The 27,705-nt window shown below is 38.8% G+C and overlaps 1 protein-coding gene across 1 annotated transcript in view; it reads right to left on the reverse strand.

Moving 5' to 3' along the window:
- EFCAB7 (EF-hand calcium binding domain 7) overlaps nt 1–27,705 on the reverse strand; it is a 38,096-nt gene that overhangs the window by 3,909 nt on the left and 6,482 nt on the right. The window contains exons 3-12 of the mRNA XM_073357452.2: nt 23,877–24,088; nt 22,116–22,202; nt 20,934–21,129; nt 19,926–20,050; nt 13,727–13,868; nt 10,470–10,579; nt 8,925–9,082; nt 8,592–8,725; nt 6,456–6,604; nt 3,499–3,708 (exon numbers count right to left, since the gene is read on the reverse strand). Of these exons, the coding sequence (XP_073213553.1) occupies nt 3,499–3,708; nt 6,456–6,604; nt 8,592–8,725; nt 8,925–9,082; nt 10,470–10,579; nt 13,727–13,868; nt 19,926–20,050; nt 20,934–21,129; nt 22,116–22,202; nt 23,877–24,088 (1,523 nt within the window). The remainder of the gene's footprint in view (nt 1–3,498; nt 3,709–6,455; nt 6,605–8,591; nt 8,726–8,924; nt 9,083–10,469; nt 10,580–13,726; nt 13,869–19,925; nt 20,051–20,933; nt 21,130–22,115; nt 22,203–23,876; nt 24,089–27,705) is intronic.

Below are 27,705 nucleotides of genomic sequence, written 5' to 3' on the forward strand. Positions count from 1 at the left end.
TGCTTTTGAAAATTTTACCCACAGTGCTGGATTCTCTGCTAGTGTAAACTGGCACAGGCCCTAACTTCATTGAAGCTCTACCAATTCACACCAGAGAATTTGGTGCACAATGTACTTGTTTGGCATACATGAGTAAACAATGCTATGCTTTGGTGCCAGCCCTATATCCAAGATATTGGATGTACTACAGGAGATCTCTAGCTCAAGCAGTAGAGGACTGATTTGGGAGTTGAAGGAGCAAGATACAAGTCAAAGACAGAGAGAGAGTTGGAGTGTGTGTGTGTGTGTGAGAGAGAGACAGACAGACACACACAGATTTGTGGTAATTATGTTCATTATCTGCAGATCATGGATTCATTACAAACAATCTCTTCCAAAATACAACTTGCCTTCATATGAAATAATTCTTAAATATTCAACAAAATTAATGTAAATAAAACAGTTTAAATAATGAGCTAAATCCTGCCCTTTGATGTGTGTGTCCATGGCACTCACTGAAGCTGTGCACACACTTCTGAGAATGAAATACGACCCAATAATAAAACAGGAGACAGTCAGTCCAACTGGTTTTTAATAAATGGATGCTATGGCCCAACCACCGCACAGAACCTCAAGGAGCTCTGTGGTGCCACTTAGCTCCAAAGACAGGAATGTTTGCAAACCCTGGGAGAGCAGGCCCCCACTTCTGGGTAGAGGCTAAGTGACTGTCCAACTCCACAGGGGGAGGATTACGACCCCAAATGCCACCTCTGACAGTCAAGGCACTGTGTCAGGGACACAGTGACTTTTGGACACTGGAGCAACAGTGCGGTTGGGTCTGACTGAACAGGCCATGCTGCTCCTGACTTCCAGTGAATGACTCTGGAATGGAGTTGTCAGTCAACCAGGCTGAAGATCCCTCCCCACTCCACCCTGAGAATGGGGAGAGGTAACCCATAACTTGTAAGACCTCATCTCCAACTCTCTCTCCTGCCCTCCTCTGTAACCTCTGCATCCCAGTGGGGAGTAGAGATGGTCAAAATCTACATAGGAAAGCTTATGGATAAGAAGAAACTTTAAGCTTTTCTGTGGATAGCAATCAAATTACAAAGCCCCTATGGGTTGGGCCTAATCATCAACTGGCCCAGTGCAAAGCTGGTATATTCAACATGCTACTTATTGCTATACAAAATAGCCCAGACTGGACCCATATTGCTGATCTAACATGTTACATGCTCTCAGAAAAACAATCAAAGTAACTATTTCAAACTGGAAAGCAAGACTTAAATTAAAGACATGCTAGTGTGTATCATCATTCACTCATGTTTAGATAAATTTGGATTTAACGTGGGCATTGAGAAATGCTAGAGATTCTTAGAAGAATGCTAACAAACAATTACTGCTCCTTATTGTGAAAGGGAATAGGAATATGATTATATCAGACAGCAGCCTCCTCCTCCTACTTAAAGGCTACCTACGACTCTATAAAGATAAGGATTGGCAGAAGTGCTGTCTGTGATTCTCACACTACAAAAGGTCTATGTAGATTAGAATGCAAATATAATTATGTTTGAAATATCCTGAGGCTGTAAAAACAGAAACAGCACTCTGTGTTTATCTTTTCATTATTACTATTATTATTATGTCCTGATCTTTTCTTTGGGAGGTGTCTACATTTCTACATGGGAAGCGAGATGAAGATGGTTCATAGAGAAAGTATTCTGTACTATGTGCGAATAACATGTGGACATGGAAACAGGTGCAGGAAATATTTAGTAAATTTTTATTTCAAATTACAGGCTATGACCTCATAACAGAGTTGATTTTAAGGCATAAATGGGCAGGCAACAACCATGGCTCCACCAACTCTCTATGCCCTTTGTGGCTGTGTGTGCAGGGACAGAAAATCTGCCAAGCTCTGACACAGACCACAGAAAGATGTGAGATAGGCCTTTTACTCCACCTATCGCTAATGGGAAGGGCCAGACAGAATCGATCCCTTACTTACTAGCATATTAATTATACTAGCATATAATTAAAAACATTATTTCCATTATACTTGTCATGGGCCTTGGCCAATTGGGGTGGCCCCATGCCCTGACCCGTGCCGCCTGCCCGGCACTCCTACCAGAGAGTGGGGGAAGCCCTCGCTCCCCAGCTGGAGTGCCAGGTGGGCGGGAGAAGTCCCTGCGCCCCAATCCTGTTCTCAGGCAGGAGTGCCAGATGGGTGGAGTAGGGCAAGCCCCGTGCCCTGACCCTGCTCCCTGGCAGGAGTCCCGGGCGGGCGGGGGAAGTCCCCAAGTCCTGACCCCAGCTTCCCGGCAGGAGCACCAGGGGTGTGTGTGCAGGGGGGACTGCAGGCGAAAGGGGTGGGGTGGGGTGGGGCTCCCACTTGCTCTGGCCCAGGACCCCCCCAAACCCCTAATCCGACTCTGGCTGGAGGATACAGAAAAAAGATACCTTTAAAGCTAATAGTTTAATGCTTCATCCATAATAAGGCCCTAAAACCAAAATCTGTGCATATCACTGTTTACTCTTAGGATACAACATTTTTTCTAAATGCAAAATTTGTAGAAACTGATCCTTTTCTGGGAACAGTTTTGCTTTGAACTGATCAGCATTTTCCAGTGACAAAAACTCTTTATTGAAAAATTCCTGATCAGTTCTAATCATGAAGACATAATGTTGCTAATCTTTTACACTACAAAATTGCAATGCCTTTGTAAATACAGATAGGAATTCAGCTGACGAAACAGTATGCAAATACCCTACATCTTCTTAGTAAATGAATAACGAGGAGTCCTTGTGGCACCTTAGAGACTAACAAATTTATTTGGGCATAAGTTTTCGTGGGCTAAAATCCACTTCATCAGATGCATGGAGTGAAAAATACAGTAAGCAGAATACATATCATAGCACATGAAAAGATGGGAGTTGCCTTACCAAGTGGGGGGTCAGTGCTAACGAGCCAATTCAATTAAGGTGGAAGTGGCCTATTCTCAACAGCTGACAAGAAGGGGTGAATACCAAGGGAGGGAAAATAACTTCTGTCGTGCTACCGAGGCCAATGCAATCAGTGTGGCCCATTTCAAACTGCTGACAAGAAGGTGTGCAGCCGATGAAGTGAGCTGTAGCTCACGAAAGCTTATGCTCAAATAAATTGGTTAGTCTCTAAGGTGCCACAAGTATTCCTTTTCTTTTTGCAAATACAGACTAACACGGCTGTTACTCTAAAAGAAGGTGTGAGTATCAGCAGAGGGAAAATTACTTTAGTAAATGAATGTTTTCTTTAGGCCCGATCCAATGTCCATTGGAGTAGATGGACAAACTCCCATTGTTTTCAATGGACTTTGGATCAATCCCTTAAAAAAGGGGCTTTTTTTTATTAAGTAGGTACAGAATCTATAGATCAAAAAATGTTACTATAGAAAGCTTAATGAGAAGGGAGTAACAACAATGATGTACATTAGCATGTAAATTATTTTGTGTAATGTGCATAAGAGAAATATCACACAATACCTTATTTTCAATAACAGAAGTGATCCGTGTATCACTTTTGTAGGTATAGACAATTATACTTTCACCGCTATCCAGTACTTTGGCATCTCCTTTGTTAACAACAGACTTGCAAATTGCCCTGTTAAGTTGCCTGCTGCCTTCTTCCAGATAAATGGCTTTAATTCTGGGTTTGCACTTTTCTGCACAGATGTTAATGACAAAAGGGCATGCCTGTTATAGAAGAAAAATACAGCATATTGTTTAGTTCTTGTTACTTTATGCTGAAATTATTCCTCGGATTTTTATCCCCAGCTCTGTTTTCACAGATGCTCTGCTGCAGAATTATCCAAATATATGTGCACCATTGGGTATAAAAAAATAGATTTAGAAAACTCTAGATCTCCTGTTCTTTGTAACCTTTCTTGGTAATTCAGAGATTAGGATAAATCAACACAGCACACAGCCATCACTGATCGTGCAAGCCTTGATGCAGTCAAATATACTGTACCATTCATCTTCTCAGATCACAACATGCATCAGGCACCGAAGATGAAGTACTAGGGTATTTGAGCACCAGAAAGAACCCTTTCCTCTTCAGTATTTTGGCAAACTCTTGCCATTCAAATGAGTGGTTTTTGCATGCAGATTTAAAATAGTTGAAATTTTGTGACAGGAAACACTCCTTGCACTTCCATTTTGTTGGTTAGGATTAGTATGCGTGCCAACAAGGAGATGAGATTTTCTGTTACTTTTAGTAGGAGTACAGTAAGAGTACATCTGCTTTTCAAATGACCATCAGGATCTGCTGCCTGTTAGCACCAACACATTTTTACTGCCATTTTTACTTTATACAGTAGAACCTCAGAGTTACGAACACCTCAGGAATTGTTCTCAACTCTGAAATGTTTGTAATTCTGAACCCAAACGTTACGGTTGTTCTTTCAAAAGTTTACAGCTGAACATTGACTTAATACAGCTTTGAAACTTTACTAGGCAGAAGAAAAATGCCGCTTTCCCTTTATTTTTTTAGCAGTTTACATTTAACACAGTACTGTACTTTGCTTTTTCTTTTGGTCTCTGCTGCTGCCTGTTTGTGTTCTTCCGGTTCCAGAGAAGGTGTGTGGTTGACTCATCAGTTCGTAACTCTGGTGTTTGTAACTCTGAGGTTCTACTGTAGTTGCTGTTGAAAGTGCTGCTGAAAGGGTCATTCAGGAACCGAGGGGTTAAATTATATGTGCTATTGAAGCAAACGGTTCAAGCATACAATATATAGTTTGTACTTATCCTTTGGGAAACAAAGCTTCTAACCACAAACCACAGTTGTGCAAGGCAGAGAACCTTCTTTGTTAGAGAACAGCTCTCTCTAGTGTCCAAACTGCAGAAAGACAGAGCATCACATCTTTCCAGCTTTGTTAGGGATATTTTGTAGGACAAGTGGTGAAGTGTAACCCAGTGAGAAATTGCTCACAATCATTTGCTAATTTTTTAAATCTTCTCATTGATACGAGAATGGCTAATTCTAGCCTCCCAAATCCCAAAACACTACTACATCAGTGTTTTTGTGTTAGTATATTTTTGTTTCATGTGCACAGAATGGGATTGGGTTTTTTTGGCAATTACATAGTCTCATGGCCCTGAGTTGCTTTGGTTTAAGAGAAAGTAAACAAAGAAAAGAAAATGATCACGGGGTGGTAAAAAACCAGCTTTTCTTGGGAACAAGATATAAATACTGGACTTTCCTGAATATTTGATGGAGGGTTTTTTGTGTCTTTCTAGCTTTGCTTTTCTTCCCCAATCCTTTGTTAGAGTTACCCTTTGAAAACATCTTCTGTTGACACAGTGGTAAGAAAGAGTGGGCCTTTAAAACCAACCTCAATGCCACTTTGGCACATGGGTGCATGGGGAAGAGAATTCCTGATCCTACAATAGACACAGATTACTTTGCTATGACACTATGGTGAGAGGCAGCAGTAAAAACCCTAAAATAGCTAGTTAATCCTGTCTAGAGAGTTTGACCTCTGAGTCCATGTAAAAACACATTACCTGAAAGGTGTATTTGTTATTGTTTTCACCTGTGGGTAGATTCTCCTTGTCCTGCTCAGTGCAAACACCCTCCCACATCCCCTGCTTCCATCCTTGATGCCTCATTCTGCACCTGACACCTTCATGGCTAATTTTGGAATGAATACAAGTGGCAGCCATTTATTTGTTTTTAAGGGATGCTTTCCACAGCAACACACAGATGCTTTTTGGCTTCCCTTGTGGTTTGGACTAGGGGTGGGATTCTTTCCTAGTTAGCCAGGCCATGTTGGAAACCAGATTCAGAGCTTGGACAGCGAGAGCCCTGCTGGACAGGCCACAATTTTCTGCCTCTATCTTCCCACCCACCACCTCACCGAGAACTGAACTGCTTCTCCCCAGCAGGTCACACCAAGCCCTCCAGCAGGTATGTCCCTAGCAGGGCCGGCTCTACAGTTTTTGCTGCCCGAAGCAGTGAAAAAACTGCCGCCGCGGCCGGCAAAAGGGAGAAACTGCTGCTGATTTGCCGCCACGGCTGGCAGAACACAGGAGCTGCTGCTGAATTGCCACCAACATGGAAACACTGCCGCCCCTTTCTAACTGCCACCCCAAGCATCTGCTTAGAACGCTGGTGCTTGGAGCCGGCCCTGGTCCCTAGTCCCCTTCTCTAACTGGCCCTGTAAAATACTGGTATCCAGCCTCTGCAAGATAGTCTAGTTCTCTCTTTAAACACTGAGGGTTGTCACTGCAGCAGCTCCGATCTCTGCGTCCTCCGCTGTCCCCCTCAACAGTGCTAGCCCAGGGAATAGACTGCCAGACCTGAAATGCACAGTGGAAACCTTTTGAGCTGAATTGCTGGCCCACTGAAATCAATTTATGAAGGACAGAAGCAGTGTTGCTGTTAAACATGCAACAAGTTATATGGGAAGTTGTGTATTTTTGATACACAACAATCATACCGCTGTCATTTCCAGTGCTTTATTGTAGCCCAGTAACAGTAAAGTGACCCAGAGGTCACTAGGATCCCCTTCACGGTCATTGGCCTCCATGAGATTCAAGTCCATAAATCCCTGTCTTGTTAGCTCATTCTTCTTTGTGTCAAAATTCTCTGTATAAAAGGAAACAAGGTAGCTCTTAAATTACTTCTTCCTCAGGCATACAATCAAGCAGTCTGCAACCTGGCCTTCCTTAGGCAAAGCTCCCATTGACTTAAGTGAGGGCTGCAAGATTTGGCCATTAGTCTTGCAGCCTCTACTTCTCCAAATTTCATTATAAGATGCTGAAATGGTAAAAGATTCCCTTGAGTGAAATGTGTGTTGTTTACAGGGCTTCCCCTAGGATTTTAGGGAATGACCGAGGCCGCAGACTCATTGGCCCAAGAGAGGGAGTGGTCTCAAAATGTAGAGTCTGGCTTGTATGATATTTCCCCCCATGGCAATATCTGCAGTGGAGTAAGATTTTACGAAAAGAGAGTACTGGGAACAGGAAATGAAAGTCCAGTGGAGCTGTAGTGCTTTGGGAGCACTCTTGATAGAACATGGCAGATCAACTTCTCTAGTGTCAGCAAACATATAATTGAAATGTTCCTATGTCAGAGAATTTTAAAAATGGTTCTCTCATCATAACAATGTTAAATCTTGACTGTATATTATTAAAAAGGGATTACCAATTTAATAAATCTATCTCAGGGTTGAGATGCTATTATAAACTGCTTGAACTTTGCTCTCAAGATTTATGATATTCATCTGAATCCTTCGACTGATTAATGTCTGGTAATCCATCCACCATGTTCACTGACACTTCCTCGCTCATAGACACACACAAATATAAATAAAGGTATAAAAGGTGGTGCAGAATCTAGGGGAAAGAAACAGGAGGAGAAAAACTGATTTACAGGAGAACAGTATTTGAATGACCTCTCTATCATTCAGAAAAAGTTCCAGACACACTGTGGGGCTGTTAGATAGAAATATTCAATAGGACCTGCAAAATTTAAAATGTGGTTGCCAGAATTAAGCAGTGTGTCATAGGTTAAGAGGGGGTTGTAGCCAAATCACCACTGTCAACTAACTCTGACCTCTCTTTCTATCTAGTCACTTATGCTGCCCCATCACTGTAGTGTCTGAGCATCACAAAATCATTAATGAATTTATCCCTGTGTGGCAGAGCTGTATGTCATCAGGGCTTTGAAATATAACTGATTTTGAGTGTTAAACAATGCCACAAAAATGTGGGTGTCCCCCCCCCAATTGATGTTTAAGGCCAAATACTGCCCTCAGAAGGTGCAGGACTCTCACTGACATTAATTAGAACTGTGCCTACAGATCAAGGGCAATATATTGCTGTAAGAGTCCTAAAAATCTGGCAGGTTTTTAACACCAGGCACAGAAGTCTCAGAAAGCATGTTTACAGCTGTGAGAAGGACAATATGGACAATTTTATGTACTGTTTATGAAGTTTTAAAAGATTGATTTCCAGTGGAAAATACCTACATCTGAGAAGCATTGCTCCAATTGATATTTTTTAGTGGAAACAATAATAATATGCACTAAATGTCCTGTTTTTCACACACCATTGATTAACTGACCCTTACAAAACCCTGTGAGGTAGGAAGGGATTACCATCTCTATTTTACAGTCAAGTAAACTGTGACAGAGAGTAACAGCAGCAGGTGGATTTAGTATAAGACCCACAATTAGAACTTTATAGTTCTTGGCACTCAGTTCTCTACTCAGAACATGTCCCTCACGCACAAAACTTGAAATGCACAAATAGCCATGAGAAGCATTTTTCTATAGATGGACTATTAAACACGATTACTGCAAGCAAACAGGACAGAAGAAGAATAAAGTGATAGGAGACTGGAGGAAAGGAAAACACGGAGAGAAGACAGGTGGTGGTGGATAGAAAACAATGGGGAAAGGGAACAGTGTCTTATCACACTATCTTGCTTTGGGCTTCCCAGTAATTAGTGTACATATATATATCTATGCATGAATCTATATTAAGAATAATGTTGTATATGAATGTAGGTAACTTCTCACCAAAAGTTCAACATTCCTGGTCAGTTTAATTAAGCAGAGTAACAAGCTTACCCTTGCATACGTCCCAGGCTTCCTCATCACATTTCTCACCACTTGTCCTCAGTTCAAAGAAATTGTATTCTTCCAGGCTCAGAAGGCCATTTCCATCTAAATCAATCATTTCAAATATGTCGGATAAAGCTGCTCTAAAAGACGGAGAAGACAAGACAGTTTTGAAATGCTTCAGCTTCCTTCCCCACACCATTGCAGTGAATGATCTAATATGTTGAAAAATGCTTTTCCAAAGCAACGGCATCCAGACAGAAATGAATTCAGCAGCATAAAGGATACTGAGAATATATACTTTTATGACAGCTAGCATGTCTCCTTGCAAACATGACTCACTTGAACTCTTTGGTAAGGGCCAGCTCTCCATCTTCATCTCTATAAACCAGTTTGGCTTCTCCAGTAATTTGCTTTTTTATCTTCTTGAGCCTACAGCCAGTTGTGAATGGAATTAGCCAGTAAATACCAGATCCCAGTTCACCTTTCCACCTAAACATCTATTCTCAATGGAAAATGGAGAAATCTGTGAGCCATTGTTTATCCAAAGACTGCCTTCATTATTAATATTCCCACAATAATGATCAATTAACAGAAGGTACTCACTGTTAGAGCCCCTATATTTTCTTTCCTTAGAGATGGCAAATCCCAACAAGATGCATTTCATGCCAATATATAGACATGAGAACTGGTGGATCTGCTAATTGTAGTAATATTTACACAGATGTGTAGGCCTACAAGCAGCCTGACTGGAACTGTTCAACATTTCTGCTGCCCCACAGATTTTTAACCCATTTAAAATTTTAAGCTTGAAAATAAAACAAAAACAAAACAAAACACTTTTCCTGCCAGTGGAGGCAGGTTGACAAAACCCCACCGACTTTCTCGCTGTTTCCCCCTGAGAGCGTAAATCAGCTGCAGACTGGCTCACAATCTGGCCCTGATTCATCAACCTGCATCAAATTTGCAACACAAGTTTTGCGTGGTTCCTTGTAAATGTTCACAAGCGACAAGGGGTGCAAGAGACAGGCTTGCCACGTGATTAAGAATCAGGGCTGGGATTCAGGAGACCTAGGTTCAATTCCTAGTTCCGCTAAAGTCTCCCAGTGTGACCTTGTGCAAGTCACTTAGTCTTTCTCTGGCTCAGCTCCCCATTTGTAAAGTGGACATAATGGTTCTCTCTTCTTTATTAGATCGTAAATTCTCCAGGCCAGAGAGTGTTGGTTGGTATATGCCTGTTCCTGTACACCCCCTAGCACAACCCTGCCCCAAACTCATTTCCCTGTGGCTTGATAGCTGAGGAGATGATTTCACATTATCATTTCTCCCTCTGTTGGTTTTACCACAGGAGAAGAGCACGTACCAGTGCATAACTATGGCTGGACTCATACCCATGGCAGAGGGAAAGAGGAGTGAAGGGAAAGTCCTTGAGCTGACCTTGTGGCGTTTTGACCTCTTGCAGACAGAGGGAAGGTGGCTTTTGAGGGTGAAACTGAGCTTCGCCAGGCAAATCCCTTGAATCTTGGAACATCTGTACAGAAAACCAGCAACTCAACATTTCTCCCTGGCCTACCCCATGGGAACACTGCTCTTCCAGGAGAAACCTCAACTCTTCTTTACCTGTGCACTGCAATTCCCTGCAATTCAGATGTTGGGGTTTGAAGGTAATATTGCTAGGAGTAACATTAGCTTCTGCTGACTTCCGTGGCAACAGTCCTGACAGTTTTGCACAGGAAGATGCACAGAGCAGTTGCTCCTCATTTCTGCCTTCTCACACCCCAGCATGTCGCCCTCCCAAACCTGTGCAGCCCCAAACTGTGCTGTGTTGACACATACATAAAGATTTTTTTTTAAATCAACATGAGAAAAGTAAGGAAAATGTCTGACCTCTTTATTTCGTTCTTCAGTAAAGCTCATGAGCTGTAGGTTTTCTTGGCTTTCATTTTCCTTGAGAACATACAAAGCCGTGTCCACTGATAACCATGGAGAAGTTTTTCCTACAAAACAGAAAACCCTTAACCAACCAGCCAACCTCCCCGTGTCCTGCCCCCAAAACCTAACACCCCTCTCCTTCCCAAAAAAGCCAAATATTTGATAACTGCATAAATTTTGGGCATAATTGTTACTTCTGTTCTACACTGTGGACCTTTCTATTATATATTCTGTGTTCCTTTCACATGCAGAACTCCTGTTGACCTCAATGGAAGAGCTGCACACAGAATGAGTTTATAATATGCTTTTGAGATCCCCAAGGTATATCAGAGTAGAGAATTTGCCCTTAGTTTTTGACACATAGTGATTACTGTTAAAAGGTCTCAAACGCCAAGTGTTTTGGTAGCTATAGAAGTTACACTAGTTCCTTTCTACCAATAAATAATAACACAGTTTATTACTTTTGTTATTGAACAAGACATTCCTAGCATTTGCAATTAAAGTTATGTCAGCAATTGAGAGTCCATCTTCTGAGGGTCTGTAAATGTTGTTACAATTTACCTTGATTAGAAATCTAGCTTTTGTTTATTTAATAGAGCAGAAAATATCTTAATAAACAGCAAAATGTGTATTTATACTATACACTGTCAGTGAAGATCCCTGTGTAGTGGAATGCCAAATCAGCATGATTGTCCTCAAATAACTCACAATTGCAACATATACTCAGCTACTGTACAATGGATCACATACCTGGAGTTACCATTCTGGGGATGCAGAAGTCTCTGAAGGATATGACACAATAATTGTTGAGATTTACCTTGCAAGCACCTGACACGCACACAGTCAAAACTTCTATTTGATTTGTACTGGGTCCAGTTTGAATGGAGGTCTGATCCTACATATGCTACTATGCATAATTCCATTTTATTCCATCTGATTTTGTGCAATTTCTCAAGCCCTGGTGCACTCAAACAAATTAGCTACTTAGTGGTCTTCAAATTAACAACAAAAGCAAAACCACAGTACAGGCTTTAGTTTCCCTCCCACCTAGCAATTCTGTGTGAGTTAATGTTAGGTTGTTGCTACATACCACAAGCACTGCCCTCTCCTTTGTTAAAACCTCAAAGATTTTTTTGAAGTTCTCATAAAAAAGGAATTGCTGTGCTACTAGACATATTCCTGCTTCAAATGTAGTCAATACACCACCTCCTTTTTCTCTGTCAGATGCAATAGAAGCTTTTGATTCTCAGCTATGTCTCAGAATCATTTGCAGCATAGCAGCCGCCACTATAGAAGTTTCTCAGGCATGTTTGGGACGCAATAGCATCCGTTACAAATGACAGAGCAGGAAAAAGTGACAGCTTTTTGGAGAAAAATGTCCAAGCCAGGGGACTGGATGCACTGCTGGGTGAGCTAGTAGGAGGAATAGAGTGCAGAGTGCTTGTAGAGGGGTCAAATATTCCAGCTTTGCCCAGTTCTGGCCCTTACCTTCAGACAGATGAAAATTTAAATGGACAAGCTACAAACCCTTCAGACAAGGTTTATAATAGAAACATGAAGAGACCCTTAATATCATAAAATGCTATCATACATTTTAGCTCTTACCACAGTCATTTAGGAGTACAAGACACTCTGCACAAACAAGAAGCACTAACTGAGTTTTGTATCTTTGTTTCCCAGAAAACATGCAAAATAAAATAAAAAACAATTAAAGGGACATTATCAAATTTGTTGCTAATAGTTAAATTTTAAAATAACAAGCTTTTATCAAATCTGAGGTCTACAGAATTTTTTTTAAATTCCACTGAAAGCAAATTTTAAGCAAATAAACACACTGCTCAAGTATCTGGGACAGCAACACTGCAATACTAAGAACCTAAGAGTGAAGGTGACTATGAACAGAAGTATACCTAACTTCAGTGATGTTCACTGACTAAGCAAAGAAAAATGCACACAGTAAACAAAGAGCATAAATAGTGACAAGCAAACTGTATTTTAAAGGGACATGGTCAACACAAAGATCACACCTGTCTGAAAAGTTTTAGCCAACTATTGTTACAAGTAACACCTAAGACAGCTATTACTGAAAGAGATCAGAGAAAAATATTTTTCTCTATTTTTTTCCTGTTTATTTTGTGCATCTGTCAGCATATAATCAGTTTCATGATAGTCAGTTTACATTGGAGCTCTTCATACAACAACAGAGGGGAGAGAAAAAATGTAAACAGAAAAGTGTGGTTGTAAAAGCACAAGAAATTGGGAGGGGATAGATGCAGTAATTGAAGCTACCATAAACTCATATTTTGAAATTGATGAGACTTCAAGTTGATGGTGTCCATCTCATGTGTTTTTAATATTCTTAATGTGTTATTAACAACCTAGGTAAATAAATGTGCTTGCTTACAACTTGTGGGAAACTCAGAAGTAACTAGTGATTTTGGGTGCCCAAATTGAGACACTTTAAAGGAGCCTGATTTTCAGAGGATGGGTGTTCAGCACTTTCTGAAAATTAGGTTACTTTAAGATGCCTCAAATTGATCACCCACATTAGCTATAGATATATATGGGTGATATATATAAACACACACAAACCTTTCCTTATTCAGTGTATGAAAAAGACACAGGCAACAGGGACAGATCAGAAAAAGCTACAAATTTAGGGCCTGATCCAAAGCACACTGAAGAAACAGGTGCCTACCCAGTGACTTCAGATCATATCCTTATTGATTAAACAGGAGACTATAAACTCAGGGGCAGAAGTCCTAACTTCATAACTTGACAGAGGGACAGTGGAGGACTCAACTCACCCATGACCAGATGCCACCCACATTTTTCCATGATGCCAGGTAAAAAGGTAATAACATTACTGTAAATCCGAGGCTACACCATGACCATCAACCACTGGTGTCCACTACTGCATTACTGGAGATACTAGATCTTTTGTAGGGAGATCTGGCCCTTTATGCAGTGTTGTTGTAGCTGTATTCGTCCCAGGATATTAGAGAGACAAGGTGGGTGAGGTAATATCTTTTATTGGACCAATTTCTGTTGGTGAGAGAGACAAGCTTTTGAGCTTTAAGCTGGTCCACTAAAAGATATTACCTCATCCACCTTGTCTCAGAGCAATTCCAGTTCCATAGGGTATTCTGCAGGACATGTCAGTTTCTCAGACCTCCCTGGTGATTCTCCAAACAAAATATAAATATGCTTACCTTCTAACTGGCTAAGGTTTAAAGGTTTAATGGTGATATATACTGTTGACCTTTGAGGTAAGTAGAACCTATATTTATGAGTAATGATTTCACCATCTTCCTCTAAGAAGAAGCATCCTTTGGACTGTGCACATTGCCAATCCTGGAAACAAAACCAAATATGTATATTAGAAGTTCATCTTGGTCTTTAATGCTTTTCTCTCAGTAAATTATTTGCACCTTATGTAACTATTTACAATCAGTGAAAAGTGAGTGTAAAATGCAGCCATTCTGACTAGATAGTATTTCATACCCATTTATAGCCATTCTGACTAGATAGTGTTTTGCACTGATGTAATGACTACACGAAGTGAGGGGCAACACAGAATTGGGCCCATAGCATTTGCTACCCTAAGTTAGACTCATAGCACCAAGTACAACACTTGGAAGTGTTTGCAGGATTGGGCCCTATATGTCGATCTGCCCATTCATAACTGCATATCTCTAATCAGTCACTGAGTAACATAAGTCTTCCTTTGGGATCCAATACTGTACCACAAAGACAATGGAAGCAGGATCAAGCTCTTTTATAGCTAGCATCTTTCATTTGAGGATCTAACAGTATGTTACAAACAAATTAAGACTCACAATATCACTTTGAGATAAGTACATTTGCTTTAATTATCTGTAAAAAGAATATAAAAGTACAGAGAAGTAAAATTTCCATCACAGCTATTGGGAGAAAAAAAGTTCTGCAGATCCTATCAAAAATACTTTTTCTGCTTCCACATACAGTCTCTGAATCATTCATTTTTTAAGAAACAATTATACAAAATAATAGAACCACCCCAAAAAGAAACCAGAGAAACAAATCCAACTGAAACAATAACTTAAAACTATAGGAAGAAAAATATTCTTAACAAAATTTTGGAAACAGCTTTATTTTTATAAGCTAATATGGGTGAATACTGATCATTCTGAATCTTATGATACTGGAAGCATCTGGAAACTATTGTAAACTCTAAGTACTTTATTATTGTACATCTGTGATGCAAGCATGTTGACACTGCCATGTCAATGACCTCAAACTTGACCCCTAGTGACAATTATTTCAGCCTCAGCATGCAGAGTCTTTGGTAGCATATACATTATCTTCATTTCAGCCTGCCAATCATGCCAAATTCTGCTAACTTACAGTTTGTAACGTAGATCACTTTTTAGTGGTAACTGGGACTATGCTCAATTCACTTTTTTTTTTAGCCCTTGAAAAGAAGCTAACAAACTGTATGTTTTAGAATTCTTTTAGATCCTTTTTTCATTTAAACAGAATTCCTCAACCTACACTGTACCAAAACCTCTAAGCTCAGATATGCAAAGTTCCATAGGTATCTGGACATGCAATCCCTAATGGGAACTAGGTATCCAAGTCCCTTCTCTTACCTACCATCTTTACTGCAAAGTTCTACCCGTATAAAACACTAACATTCTAGAGTTCTTCATATTTTTAAAATCATTTTAACAGAGGTAGTTAATTATTTGGTTTTTACCTGTAGAAAGAAAAAGACCTGATCTTAATGAGACCCCTGAATAGAGTCTGTTCAACGTTTTACACTGACCTTTGCCAAACAAACCCTGCCCCCTAGAAATGTGATGGGGAAGAACAAATGGCAGAAAGAGAGAGAGGGACAGAGAGAGAAAGAGCGGTGAAAAACAATTGGAGATCAACAGTGAAGGGGCTGAGGTTGAGTGGAAGATGGAGTTCCATAAACCTATAAAAGAAGTTAGGGTCAACATTTTAAAATTATACTAAGATTAGTGACAGGTTTCAGAGTGGTAGCCTTGTTAGTCTGTATCAGCAAAAAACCCAAAAACAAATGAAGAGTACTTGTGGCACTTTAGAGACTAACACATTTATTTTGGCATAACCTTTCATGGGCTAAAACCCACTTGCATCCGATGAAGTAGGGTTTTAACCCACAAAAGCTTATGCCCAAATAAATGTGTTAGTCTCTAAGGTGCCACAAGTACTCCTCGTTTTTGGTTTTGTTTTTTTTTTACTAAGATTAGTGTTAACATAAATCAGTGCTAAAGGAAGAATGTGCAAGTTAGCCCCCTATATCATTACTGAGGAGAATATTCCTCCCAGGTGAACTGTTGTACGCACATAACTTCTATTTACCCTAAAATCCTTATGCCGCAAAATGAGATTTGTCCTTGAAATTTGACACAGCTGAGGAAATGCAACAAAAGCCTTCAGTTAACTCACTTAAGTCTCTAAACTTAATAGCTTACACAAATGTTTGAAAAACAAACAATCAACATTTCAGGCGAGATGAAATTCAAGGGTTAAACTAATGAAATAGTAGGACTGGGTTTTAAGAGATTTCAAGGTACACAGTAAATTGTTTAAAGAGCAGCCCAAATGTGTTGTATCTTTTCAAAATGATACAATAAATTATCATGTACAAAAATGCCTCTTTAAAAATAATTTCCTACCTCCCCTTCCTTACTAGGACAGAGGTTCCCAAACTGATCCATAGACCATTGCTGATCTGTGGGAAGCCACCTCACTACATATCTGGTGGTTCTCCTTGTTTCCAACTGTAACATCACATGGAAGGCAGCTACTACTTTCCTACCATTACTTTTTCATGTTAAGTAATTTAGGTAGTTATCACAAGGATGTGCTATAATCCCAAAATGTAGGAATTAAGTGGGTCTTGAGACAATTTTTCTCCATTCAGATGCAGTCAACACTATGAAATAGTTTGAGAGCCCTTGAGAATTCAAATACTGGCTTGTTATGCTTAAACAGAGCATGAGGTGGTGCTATACTCTCTTTAACTTATCAATAATATCACATTGCAAAAACATGTGCATTATAAACGCTTAAAGAATACCTTCCCGGCTTGATTTTCAGCCTACATACAGTGTATTTTATTTCAATTCATAATGGAGAATGTGAAATGAAAAAGCACAAAATATAAGGTAAACTGGAAAACATACACTTATGTTTACTTTAATCAGTGAGAAGACATCAGAAAAGTGTTTATTGCTTTCAATACCCATCACTGTAGAATACTTAATTTTATGTAAATCTTATATATTGGCATTCCAATTCTAAAGCATTATGGGGATTATAGGAAATGTCTAGTTACTTACACATAAATGCAAATAAAAGCCATCTTTAGTGCAAGGGACTATTCATACACTTCAAGCCAAATCTTTAGATCAGTGCCCGGCCCTGATCTGCCAACACCTATCCTATTCCTACTGTCCTCTTGCAAAACAGAATCTGACTAGTTCCACTGCAAGAGGCCCTGCCACACGGAGGAAGTAGGATTTATCCCTTCAGGAATAGGTCACAGAAGTATCTTGGCACACACTTCACTAAGAATTGAGTTGGTTGTCCTTATTTTTTGTTTTCTTCATTACATTTCAATGCAGGACATGAACTGCATAAAAAAAGTATATAACTATGTTGCTTTGGGGCAGAAGGCTTCTCTCAGATCTCTTTTTCAGCATTCTGCTCTGTGCCCAAGTCTCCTGTTGATGTCAGTGGAGAGCTTCTCACGTACACAGAGAGCAGAATGTTGAAGGTGAGCGTTGTTGGCGGGAGAAGCTTGTTCTCAGTGATTCACTTGCCAGATACACCAGTACAATATGAAAACAGGATACAATGCTTTCATTTTTTTAAAAAAAGGGCTTTTTATTTAGTCTTGCTTTAAATCTGCATAGAGAACTAACTAACTAATAATGGCCCGTAGAAATAAAGAAATGTTTTACATTGTTGTCGTTACAGATTGTTGTTGTGTGTCTACACTGCTGTTGGGAGGTGTGATTCCCACCGCGGGTAGACAGACTTGTGCTAGCTCAGCTGGAGCTAGTGCACTAAAAATAGCAGTGCAGATGTCATGGCATTACTCTTGGCTTGGGCTAGCCACCTAAATACAAGCCTGCCCAGTCCCCCGAGCTTTGAGGTCGGGTGGCTAGCCTGAACCACCGTCAGTGACGCAAAGTCCACACTGCTCTTTGTAGTGCACTAGCTCAAGTCTGTCTACCCGCACTGGGAATCACACTTCCCACAGGCAGTGTACACATACAGATAGAGTCCAACAGGTTGTTTATCACCATCTATACACCTTCCACTACTACGATCATAACCATATATAATACTATTCATGTCTGGAACATGCTCATGACAGATTATGAATGTACCCTTTACAAACTATTTAGAAATGGAACCTTAATGTGACCAGCTTCACAACACCCCTGTGAATTAGTAGCATCTTTATCCTTGTTTTACAGTTGAGAAGCTAAGACATACAGAGCTGAAGTGAGTTGCCCAAGGTCACACAGGTAGTCTTTGGAAGAGCTGAGAACAGAACACAGATCTCCTGACTCCAAACTTGTGCCTGAATTGACCCAAGTGACCATCCTCAGCCCTCATAAGACTTAACAACATTTAATTTTTTGCAAACTGTTTTTACCTGGATATACTTGATGCCTGATTCTTGTTATTCTTTCCTGAGTGGGAATCACATAGAACATGATCTGTGCAGACTGCAGGGAGGAGAAGATTATCTATACAGTTTGCTTTTGATAAAAGAGGCTCCTTTTAAAGTTTTAAAGTGTTCCTTAAAATAGTTTGTTAGATCCTTAAAATACTGGACGTGCCTTTATTTGAATTTGTCTCACAGCTCCACTGAATAGAGAATAGTTGGAAGGGTTATATTGTGCATAGGGTATAATATGCTACATGGCAATTTTAATGTATAAAGGTTCAAAATGTTCTAATTACACTATGTTCAGCTATCAGACCAGTAACACCAGTGTTGGTCCAAGTCCACCAAAACAACACTTTCTAATTGTCCCAGAAAACAGATGAACTCTGGAGAAAAATAAATGTGAATATAAAATGAATGAGAACAATGTATGCTCTTAGGTCCTGATACAAGGCCCAAGAAATCATTGGGTGTCTGTCTATTCATTTCACTGGGCTTTGGCTAGGGCCCTTAGGTAGTATGGATGCAACAAATTAGCAGTACCACTGACATCTGTTTATTTTTATTGACCAATATTTGGTTTAATTTCTGAGGAAAGATATGCTGGTAATCACTAATGGTCACTTTCTAAAACTTTATTTGCTTGTGAAAATAAAGAGGGATCCAATATCAGAAAACTATATGATTTCGCACACTACAGATCACGTTTGAACATGCTGGAAGTGAGGTTAAATTGCATGGGGGTGCAGGTACCTAAACAGACTGAAAAAAATTCCTCAGAGATCATGTTTTTAAATTTTAATATAGAACAAATGTCACTATCCAGCAATGTTAAAGATATAAAGGACTTCAGAGTTCAATAACAAATACAGAGTTGTTATTTGAAACAAAATGTACCTCATGAGAACAATCAGTTGCGTTTTCCAGCAGTAGTTATACTATGTGGTCATAACCATTTTTTCCCTTTTACACAGAGGTCTCAAGGTGCACATTTTTAATGTACCCTAGCAGTTTCCAGGTAATGTTTTATATTTCTGTAGCTATTATTTTCTGTTGAAAGAAAACTAGTAAAGGTTGAGTCAAGAAAGGGAAAACAAAGGAAAAAGATCAATATTAACACTCTACAAATATTGACTTAACAAAGTGACTTTGTTGTCCTTCTCCCACAGGAATTTATATTGAATGAGTGATTTATTTAAACAAAAATACTTATAGAACATATTAGTCTAAATATAAAATCAATATTTCCAGGCTACCGGATATATTTACAAATTAATGTTCATTGAACTGAGTATGTTTGGAGATCTGTTATTTATTTCCAATTACCATTCTTATAAAGGTTTATGATACAAATCTTTCAGACTACTTAAGCATTTAAAGTTCTCACCAATCTAATAAATTATTCAATTTTAAATTTCTCAGGAAGTCATTATATATTTTATCCAACAGTGGTTTCATTTATAAAAACATACTTTGTTCTATTAAACCTTCACACCTGAAAAATTATTTTCAGTAACTGGATGTCAGCAAAACCAACAATATATAAAAATATTAATAATATTTTGCATCATGAAATCTCTGTAGTGTATAGCTGTCCTTGACAAACTACTAACATAAGAGACAAAATTCAGAGCAAAACTATTTAAAATGCAGCAGTGTGTGTGCTTAAACTAAAACAGCATAATTTAAACAGAACTAACTAACATACAGAGTACCTTTACTGTGTTTGGCTCAATTAGCTCTGAATTTGTGTTACTGCTGGTGCCCATGCTGATAGTGGAAGAAATGGATGCTTTGCAACTTTGGGCTGATGATGGCCTTGAAGAAGTTCTGTTGTCACCTATAACATAGATATTTATTTATTTACACTGGCTGTCTTCCATTGTTTCAGAACGTTACAAATGGTATTTATTTGTATATCTTTGCATTCAAAGTCACACACAAAGAACTACATGACAAAACTTTATGTTAATGAACAGAATTCCCTTATGATTTTTTAATCACATGACCACGGGCTAGTCCCACTACCACCATCTCCCTCCTTGTACACGTCAAGCAAGTATTCTTAACCTTCTAGACCACACAATCCCAGTCTTTTCATTTCCTCTCGTCACATTTCTTTGCATTTTTTCAATTTCAGCATGATTTTTCCTTGAATTGAAACCAAAAGTGACCGATATACTCTATGTACAAATGTAGATATTTCATATACTGTCATTATATTCCTGTAATCTTGGCCCTGCTTCGGTAAGGTACTTAAGCCTTTGTGTAACTTTAAGCACGAGTAGACATATTGAAGTTAATAAGACTACTCACATGTTTAAATACCTTACTTTATAAATGAAAGCTAATATCTTTCCTGTTGATAAATGTTTTAGGATTCACTTCTTATCAGGATATGAGATAAATACCCTGACATACTGCAACATCTGTAGGCTCATTTTCTCTCTTTGCTCTGGACCGTGTCACACAAGAATCAACTGATTTTAGTCCTAAGAAAAATTTGATGGTCTTAGATAAGAGATGCAGCCAAAGTCCGTTTGAGCAAGGGGCTCTGAAATCCAAGTGGGGATTTTCTGTGGTTGCCACAGTCAAAATGATTATTAATCAAGTCTGTGCTAGTATGAGAAAAGTAAAAAAAAAAAGTTACTTAATCTGCTGATTCACTTGGGAGAATGGGCCCTGTCTCCTGGAATGGAGCCTCCCTGCATAAAAAGTAATACCTCTCTTTGGTGCTGGCTTGTGATCCGTTTTCCTCGTGGTCCTTGATGATGGTTTTGATATTGGTGATGTTGCCCTTTCAGAGGAGGTTTCAACTTGACTTCCAAACTGCTGACGCCTCAGTCTACTGTCAACTTCTAGTTTCTCTAGTGCAGTCTTACGACATTGCTCATTGGTTGTCACGTATAATTTACAAAACTTTGCACAATGAAAATGTGAAACATTCTTTAATACAGTTTTAGGGGAAAACACACACATTAGTAAGCACAGGATAAATCAATAGATGGAATCTAGTTTCTCTTGAAGAACAATGCTCATTTTATTTTCATGAATCAGAATGACCACTCTCAAGTGACATAGTAAAAATGGAGCCATGATTCAGTAGAGAGGTCACACTATAAAGTGAAAATGAAATATGAATTTCACCCCAACAGATGATTTATATTATCTGCTAGACATTTGCGGACTTGTTTTTATGTCTAATTTTTAATGGAGGGTTGCTGTTTTTCTGTGAAACTGTTTTTATGGTGCAAGTCTTTTGTGGACTTTGACTGTTTAAAATTTAGACATTGCTTAGAGGTGCAGTTTGAAATAACATAAAACTGAAGAGATATTTTACTTTGAAAAATAGATGCCGAGTACATGCGATAACCTCACCCACGAAAGAAATTGCATATTATCCAAGAACGTACTTATAATATAGATTAAAAAGGCATTACAGTGCTAATCCATGCTGAATATCCAGGTTTGCTCTCATTTGCCACTCTTGACCTGCTACTGCTGCCAGTCCCACCCCTGGAACCAGGTTGCATCCTTGAGCATAGCTAGGTTCACCAGTACAAAGTGACCTTTGTTGGAGGATATTATCAAAGGAAGCGCATTGTACGCCAGGGAAATGGTGCTCCCATATTATCTGTACAGCTCCTAGCACAATGGGGTCCTGGTCTATGACAAGGGTTCCTAGGCACTATGGCAATACTAATAATAAATAAATAAAATAAATAATAACAATATTAAGTCCTTTGGGAACCATATCACCTAAACTAGCCCTCCCCCCAGCACTTGGTAATCTGCAAACCTTAAAATATCTGCACTAAAACCTATTAGTGTGTCTTAGGAAGTAGCTATAGAATTTGATTAATCCAACATCATATACAAAAATATTGTCACCTTGTTTACCATACCTGGTTATAATCAAGCTTGCCATTGCTGTTTACATCAGCCAATTTAGTGATGGCATTCACTTCCTCTACAGTCATCTTCTCACCTCTCTGTGATAAACAGTTTAAATATCAGTTCCTACTAAAGAACATTGTTCACCGACATCACTGGTTTGAAGATTATACAAAGGAAATAGGAATACTTTAACATTCTTTCCAGAAATCTTATCTGCAGCACATTTACATTGGTCTGAGTTTAAATCCCCAAAATAGTGATCAGCATTGTAAATGATATTTTAATGTATTTGAAACACTACTAAATACTTGGAAGATGAATAACTAAGCTCATGCAATTTCAAGGTCCCATTCTACAAGCCCTCCATGTGTGGAACTAACGTTGACTTTAGTTGGTGTACCAGGCACTGAGGATTTGTAGCATAGCAATTCCCAGTCAATTAAATTAATATTTATATGTAACCCATGCCTGTTGGGTGGTGCTCTGTCCCCCACTAGTGGCAACTAGACCATTTAGAGATTAATGAGTCTGCTACCATCTTAACTAACAGACAGGTGGCTTTTGGCTCATGCATTTAGCTCCAGAGGTCCTAGGTTCAATCCCACTGTTACATATACTCTAATTAATGTATTACAACCAAGAGCTAATTTAAAAATATTTTACATTTTAGTCACTTATTTAGCCCATGCTGAGTTCTTTTACACCGGTTCCTTATAAAATGGTGGATTTACTTTAAATTAGACCTACTGATTTTATAGCACTTCATGGTGTTGGCTATAGCTACATTCAAGACCTGCTCCTTTCACCTTGTACTACACAAAGATCATTTCCCTGTTGTTGCTACTATCGATATTTGTACCCATACAGCACCTGATTGTTAAGGGTCCTGCCATCTGTCCAACTGGACCCTGCTGCTTTGCACTAAATGCTCCATAGTGCACACATCGAAGTATACTATGGAACTTTTAGTGAGCAGCAGCCCGGTCCACATGGCCTGGCCACTTAGTATGCAACAAGCTATTTCACTGTAATTCACACACAACCTTGCTATGTACTATGCTTCTAGCCCTATCACAGTTTACATTGTGCAACTTGATGAGGTAAGAGCCTGAGCTCAGAGGTATGGCTGCAGTAATGTGGTATTTTTGTCATGGCTGTAAAGGGATCATGGACCCCATCATTATGTTTAGGGGGCGGGGGAAGTTATTTCTGAGCATGCAGGAATGAGACAAAATGTGTGAAGGGAGGATAATAACTGAATAAACTTTACTAAGCTAATGAAACTGTCCCATAGGACTGCAAAAGGCCCTTTCAAAAGCAAGGGATTTGCATAGAAGTTGCTGGAACAAAACAGAACTAGGCACTGAACTTAGCAAGGGCTATATGCTTCCAATCCTGCTGCATCAGTGCAGGACAGATAGGTAGTGTTTTCTTATAAAAAAGTAATTTAATTATTTTTCAGTTGATCTTCATTCATTATGGGCTGGAACTGAGAGAAGCAGTTGGGTTGACCATACAATTTCAGGACAGTAAGGGAAAAAAAATAAGAAAGAGGGAGAGAAAGATAGCCAAGGGAGTATGACACTTAAAAAGAAATCATTAAAATATTTCAGATATAGATTGTTTCCCCCTAAAAAATCAATTTTTGAATATTCAGGATTGTTTCTATGATTTTTAAAATTTAAAAAGATTGGTTCTTCTACTATACCAATTTTCTGTAAATTATAGCTCTATATCAAAATTTGTAATTTACTTTCCAAGATACTTACCATTGTAAGAATTTTATAAAGTTCAGTGTGCAAAATATATCCATCATTATTTGTATCCACTTTTAAAAATGCTTTGAGCAGTTCTGTTTTTGTAGCTGGTTTTTCTTTTTTTAAGATATTGCAAAAATCATCAAAATTCAGTGTGGTGGTCTGGGGAGTCCAGTACTGATTAACCGTCTTCTGAGATGGATTTCTTCCAGCCTGTTGAAGCACTGCATAATAAAATATAATATCAACTCTTCATTGACACTGACAGCCAAAATATATATGATTTTTTCAAACTATCCTTTAATCAGTTCATAGGTTAAGACAGGTTTTTTTTAATCCAATCAATCAAAGGCAAAAGTAGGCATGAATGATAAACCTTTGCTTAACTGCAGTAGCTGTGACATGGATGTAGACTCAATCCTGTGTTCCTGATTTAATGCTACACGGTGGACCATTCTGCACACCCGCACTGGGAAGGAAGAGGGTGCAAGAGAAGCTTAAGCCTCTGATGGGGTACTACATCCCCACTGTACATGTTGGTGAAAATAGGTAGTGCCTTGGTTTCTTTCCCTCCCAATGCACTCATTGGCATACTGAGGAAGTACACTGTGCCAGGTACAGGGTTAGCACAGAGTACTCCTCCTCCCACCTAAAGAGTCACAGGCTGGGTGTAAGTGCTACTAGAACTATGTGCTGCCTCATACACAAGGGTGTGGCAAAGCCACAATTTAGCCCACAGGATCTGGTCAGCAGCTGTCTCTTACTTGTGTACGTAGAACCACTGAACTCAATGGGACTATTCACAAAAGTAAGACCTGCAAGATCAGACACTCAATCAGGCAAAATACCCACTGACCTGAAAGGGAAATTCCTCCCTAGCCCCCCACCCCCAGTAGTAAATGTAGGATTTGGCCCACTGTGTGTAATCCGCAGGATTTAATATAACAACCTGTTATTTGTAAAGCCACAAATTCTGGGCCAGATCCATGTACTGAGGTCAATGAGAGTCTTTCCGTTTACTTTAATAGAAATTGGGTCAGGCTCTCAGTGCACAGCCTACCATAAATGAGCTGTAGAATTATTTCTGTATCAATCAAATAGTTCAGATTATATAACATGAATTTCAAATGTAAAAAGAAAAAAAATAATTCCCAGTAAGCTGTTAGATAGTAAAATTAATAATAAAATAAAGCCGATAACATGTCTGCAACAAGTCCCACTGCTCCTGTACATGGTAGTTGCAGAAGTTGGATTTGCTACTTCTAGCTAGCTTCTGAAAAATCTTCACTTACATTAGGCTTTCATCAGTTTATAATGTGAAGACGGTATTATCTTAAATTCAAGCTAAACTCAAATATGCTGTCTAGTTAATACGCTGTCATAACCCCCACCCACTTCAGAGAATTAGATGGTTTAGGAAAACTCTCTAGGTAGGTCAGTAGTTTGATTTTTATCCAGATCTGTAATAACTAAGTCTTTACCAGCTCAGAGCTGTTCAGTAGCCTGTCTGAAATAAACTGGTGGTATCATCACAATTCTTAGTAGGTGGGCAGTATAAAGAAAGAATCTCCAAAGAAGCCCTTTTCATAATTGGCACCTTTATTCCCAATCTAATGTGTGAGTTTCCCCCCTCCCCTCCAGGACCAAATGGGCACAGAGTGGAGGCTGGTGAATATGGGATAGCTTGCGTCTTTATTCATGTACCTCTTGGGCACATAGCCACTTGTTTGGCATTTCTGTTTCAAGGTCAGCTAAGGAAGGACAATCATTCTCAATGTGTGTTGTTATGTGGATAACCCAGTCTCGCGGGCTGTCAATCTAGCACCCTTCATGAGCTGATTATTCACTTGTATTTAAATAAATGTTTTTTGATAAATATACTGCAAGATTCTGCTACCTGTATCATTTATCATTCCAGGGAGATCAGTGATTGCTACAAACATATCTCCCAAGACTATATTTTTGAAAGATTGTTTAAATCGCATCTTTTATTTTTGTTTCTTTAACTGGATTCTGCTAAATACCTGAGTTACAAGATAGAACATTATATTATAGTACATTCAGTGAGCAACTATGACTCCTCTAAGGTTTTGTCGGAGCAGGCTCTAAATTAATAGCACAGTTTGTGTTATTAACCAAACATCATGTAACTACAGATGCTTCAACACCACTGATTTGATTCTTTGCCAGGATTTACGCTAAGCTTTTACACAAGCCTATAATGACTCTTAACACTTACAAGTTTAAAAGGGAAAAAAAGTTCACACGCAGCTCTGAGAAGACTGGGAGCCTGAACCAGTAATTGCCCTTTATTAGCTGACCTTGAAACCAAAATGCCTAAACACTTGCTATGTGCCCAAGTGGCATATGGATAGAGATGAAAGGCACAGCACATATATAAAAGAGATGACATTTGTTCACACCACTCTTATTTTAAAACCATAATTACGATGTTATAAGGGGCTTCTATCTTAACTCTGTCAGTCTGCAGAAGACTGAGTCATATGCTGAAAGAGTATGCTTGTTAGAGAATGGTATTTCAAGTACTGGTATTTGGAGAGAAGCTGTCAATCTAAAACCATCAGATTTACATGCTAACTGGCTTCCTGGTAAAAAGCTCACATGTTGTAGGTATGGACTACGATTAAAGAGAATGAAAGTCTGGAGGTAATGAATTTTAAGCTGAGGAAAAGGAATACAGTGCCCCTAAATATTATGACTGACTATAGTGTCAGAATGCTTTTCTATTTACTTTTTGTTTGTTCTGTGATTACATAACCTCTACAGTCTTCTACAAAGATGCTATTCCCTGACACCATAATCTACTACTAATAAACCCTTAGCAAGCAACACTGCAGCACTGACAATTCCAAGTGTTCAAAAATCATATTAGCTTCAAAATCATGAGGGTTTTTTAAAAAAACATAGATTTGTGTTCTTTTTATATGCCTTCTGGTTTTTAGCCTTTTTACAGTTCATGTTTTCAAGCTTTTCTCTGCAACCATGAGGCCTAGAAACTTCGATTTTTTTTAAAAAGTAAGCTAAATTTTTCTCTTAATCATAGGACTCCAGGTGCTGCGGCTTTAAGAAAAACACCAAATACTGTGATACATGATCAACTTGCAAGAGTTGGCAACACTGAAGCTGTACAGATTTCTAGATGGAACTATGAAACCTATTCCAAATATCCATTTAACAGAATAACTAATTAAAACATTTTAAGTAAACCAATACCCAGTCCCTAGCCCAATTTAGAAACCATTTTTTTTCCACTAACTTACTGTGTAAATTGGTCGTTTTCATAGTTCCAACCAATTAGCTGTGGAACTTCGAGTTATTTTTGTACTTTTTCTAAGCATCATAATTTTCAATCAAGTATTTATACTTACTACTACTAACTGCATTTACCAAACAAAAAAGATACATTGTTGGACCGTTGCGGATGTCACCTAATCACACAATGAAGTAGAATAATACTAGGGCTATCAAGTGTTTAAAAAAATTAATCGTGATTAATCGCACTGTCAAACAATAAGAGAATACATTTAAATATATTTGGATGCTTTCTACATTTTCGAATATATTGATTTCAATTACAACACAGAATACAAAGTGTACAGCACTCACTTTATATTTATTTTTGATTACAAGTATCTGCACTGTAAAAAAGCAAAAGAAATTGTATTTTTCAATTCACCTAATGGAAGTACTGTAGTGCAATCTCTTTATCATGAAAGTTGAACTTACAAATGTAGAATTATGTAAAAAAAAACAAAACCCTGCATTCAAAAATAAAACAATGTAAAATTTTAGAGCCTGCAAGTCTGCTGAATCCATTCCT

Source organism: Lepidochelys kempii, chromosome 8 (genome assembly GCF_965140285.1).
Source record: "Lepidochelys kempii isolate rLepKem1 chromosome 8, rLepKem1.hap1, whole genome shotgun sequence".
In the NCBI taxonomy this organism is placed as follows: Eukaryota; Metazoa; Chordata; order Testudines; family Cheloniidae; genus Lepidochelys; species Lepidochelys kempii.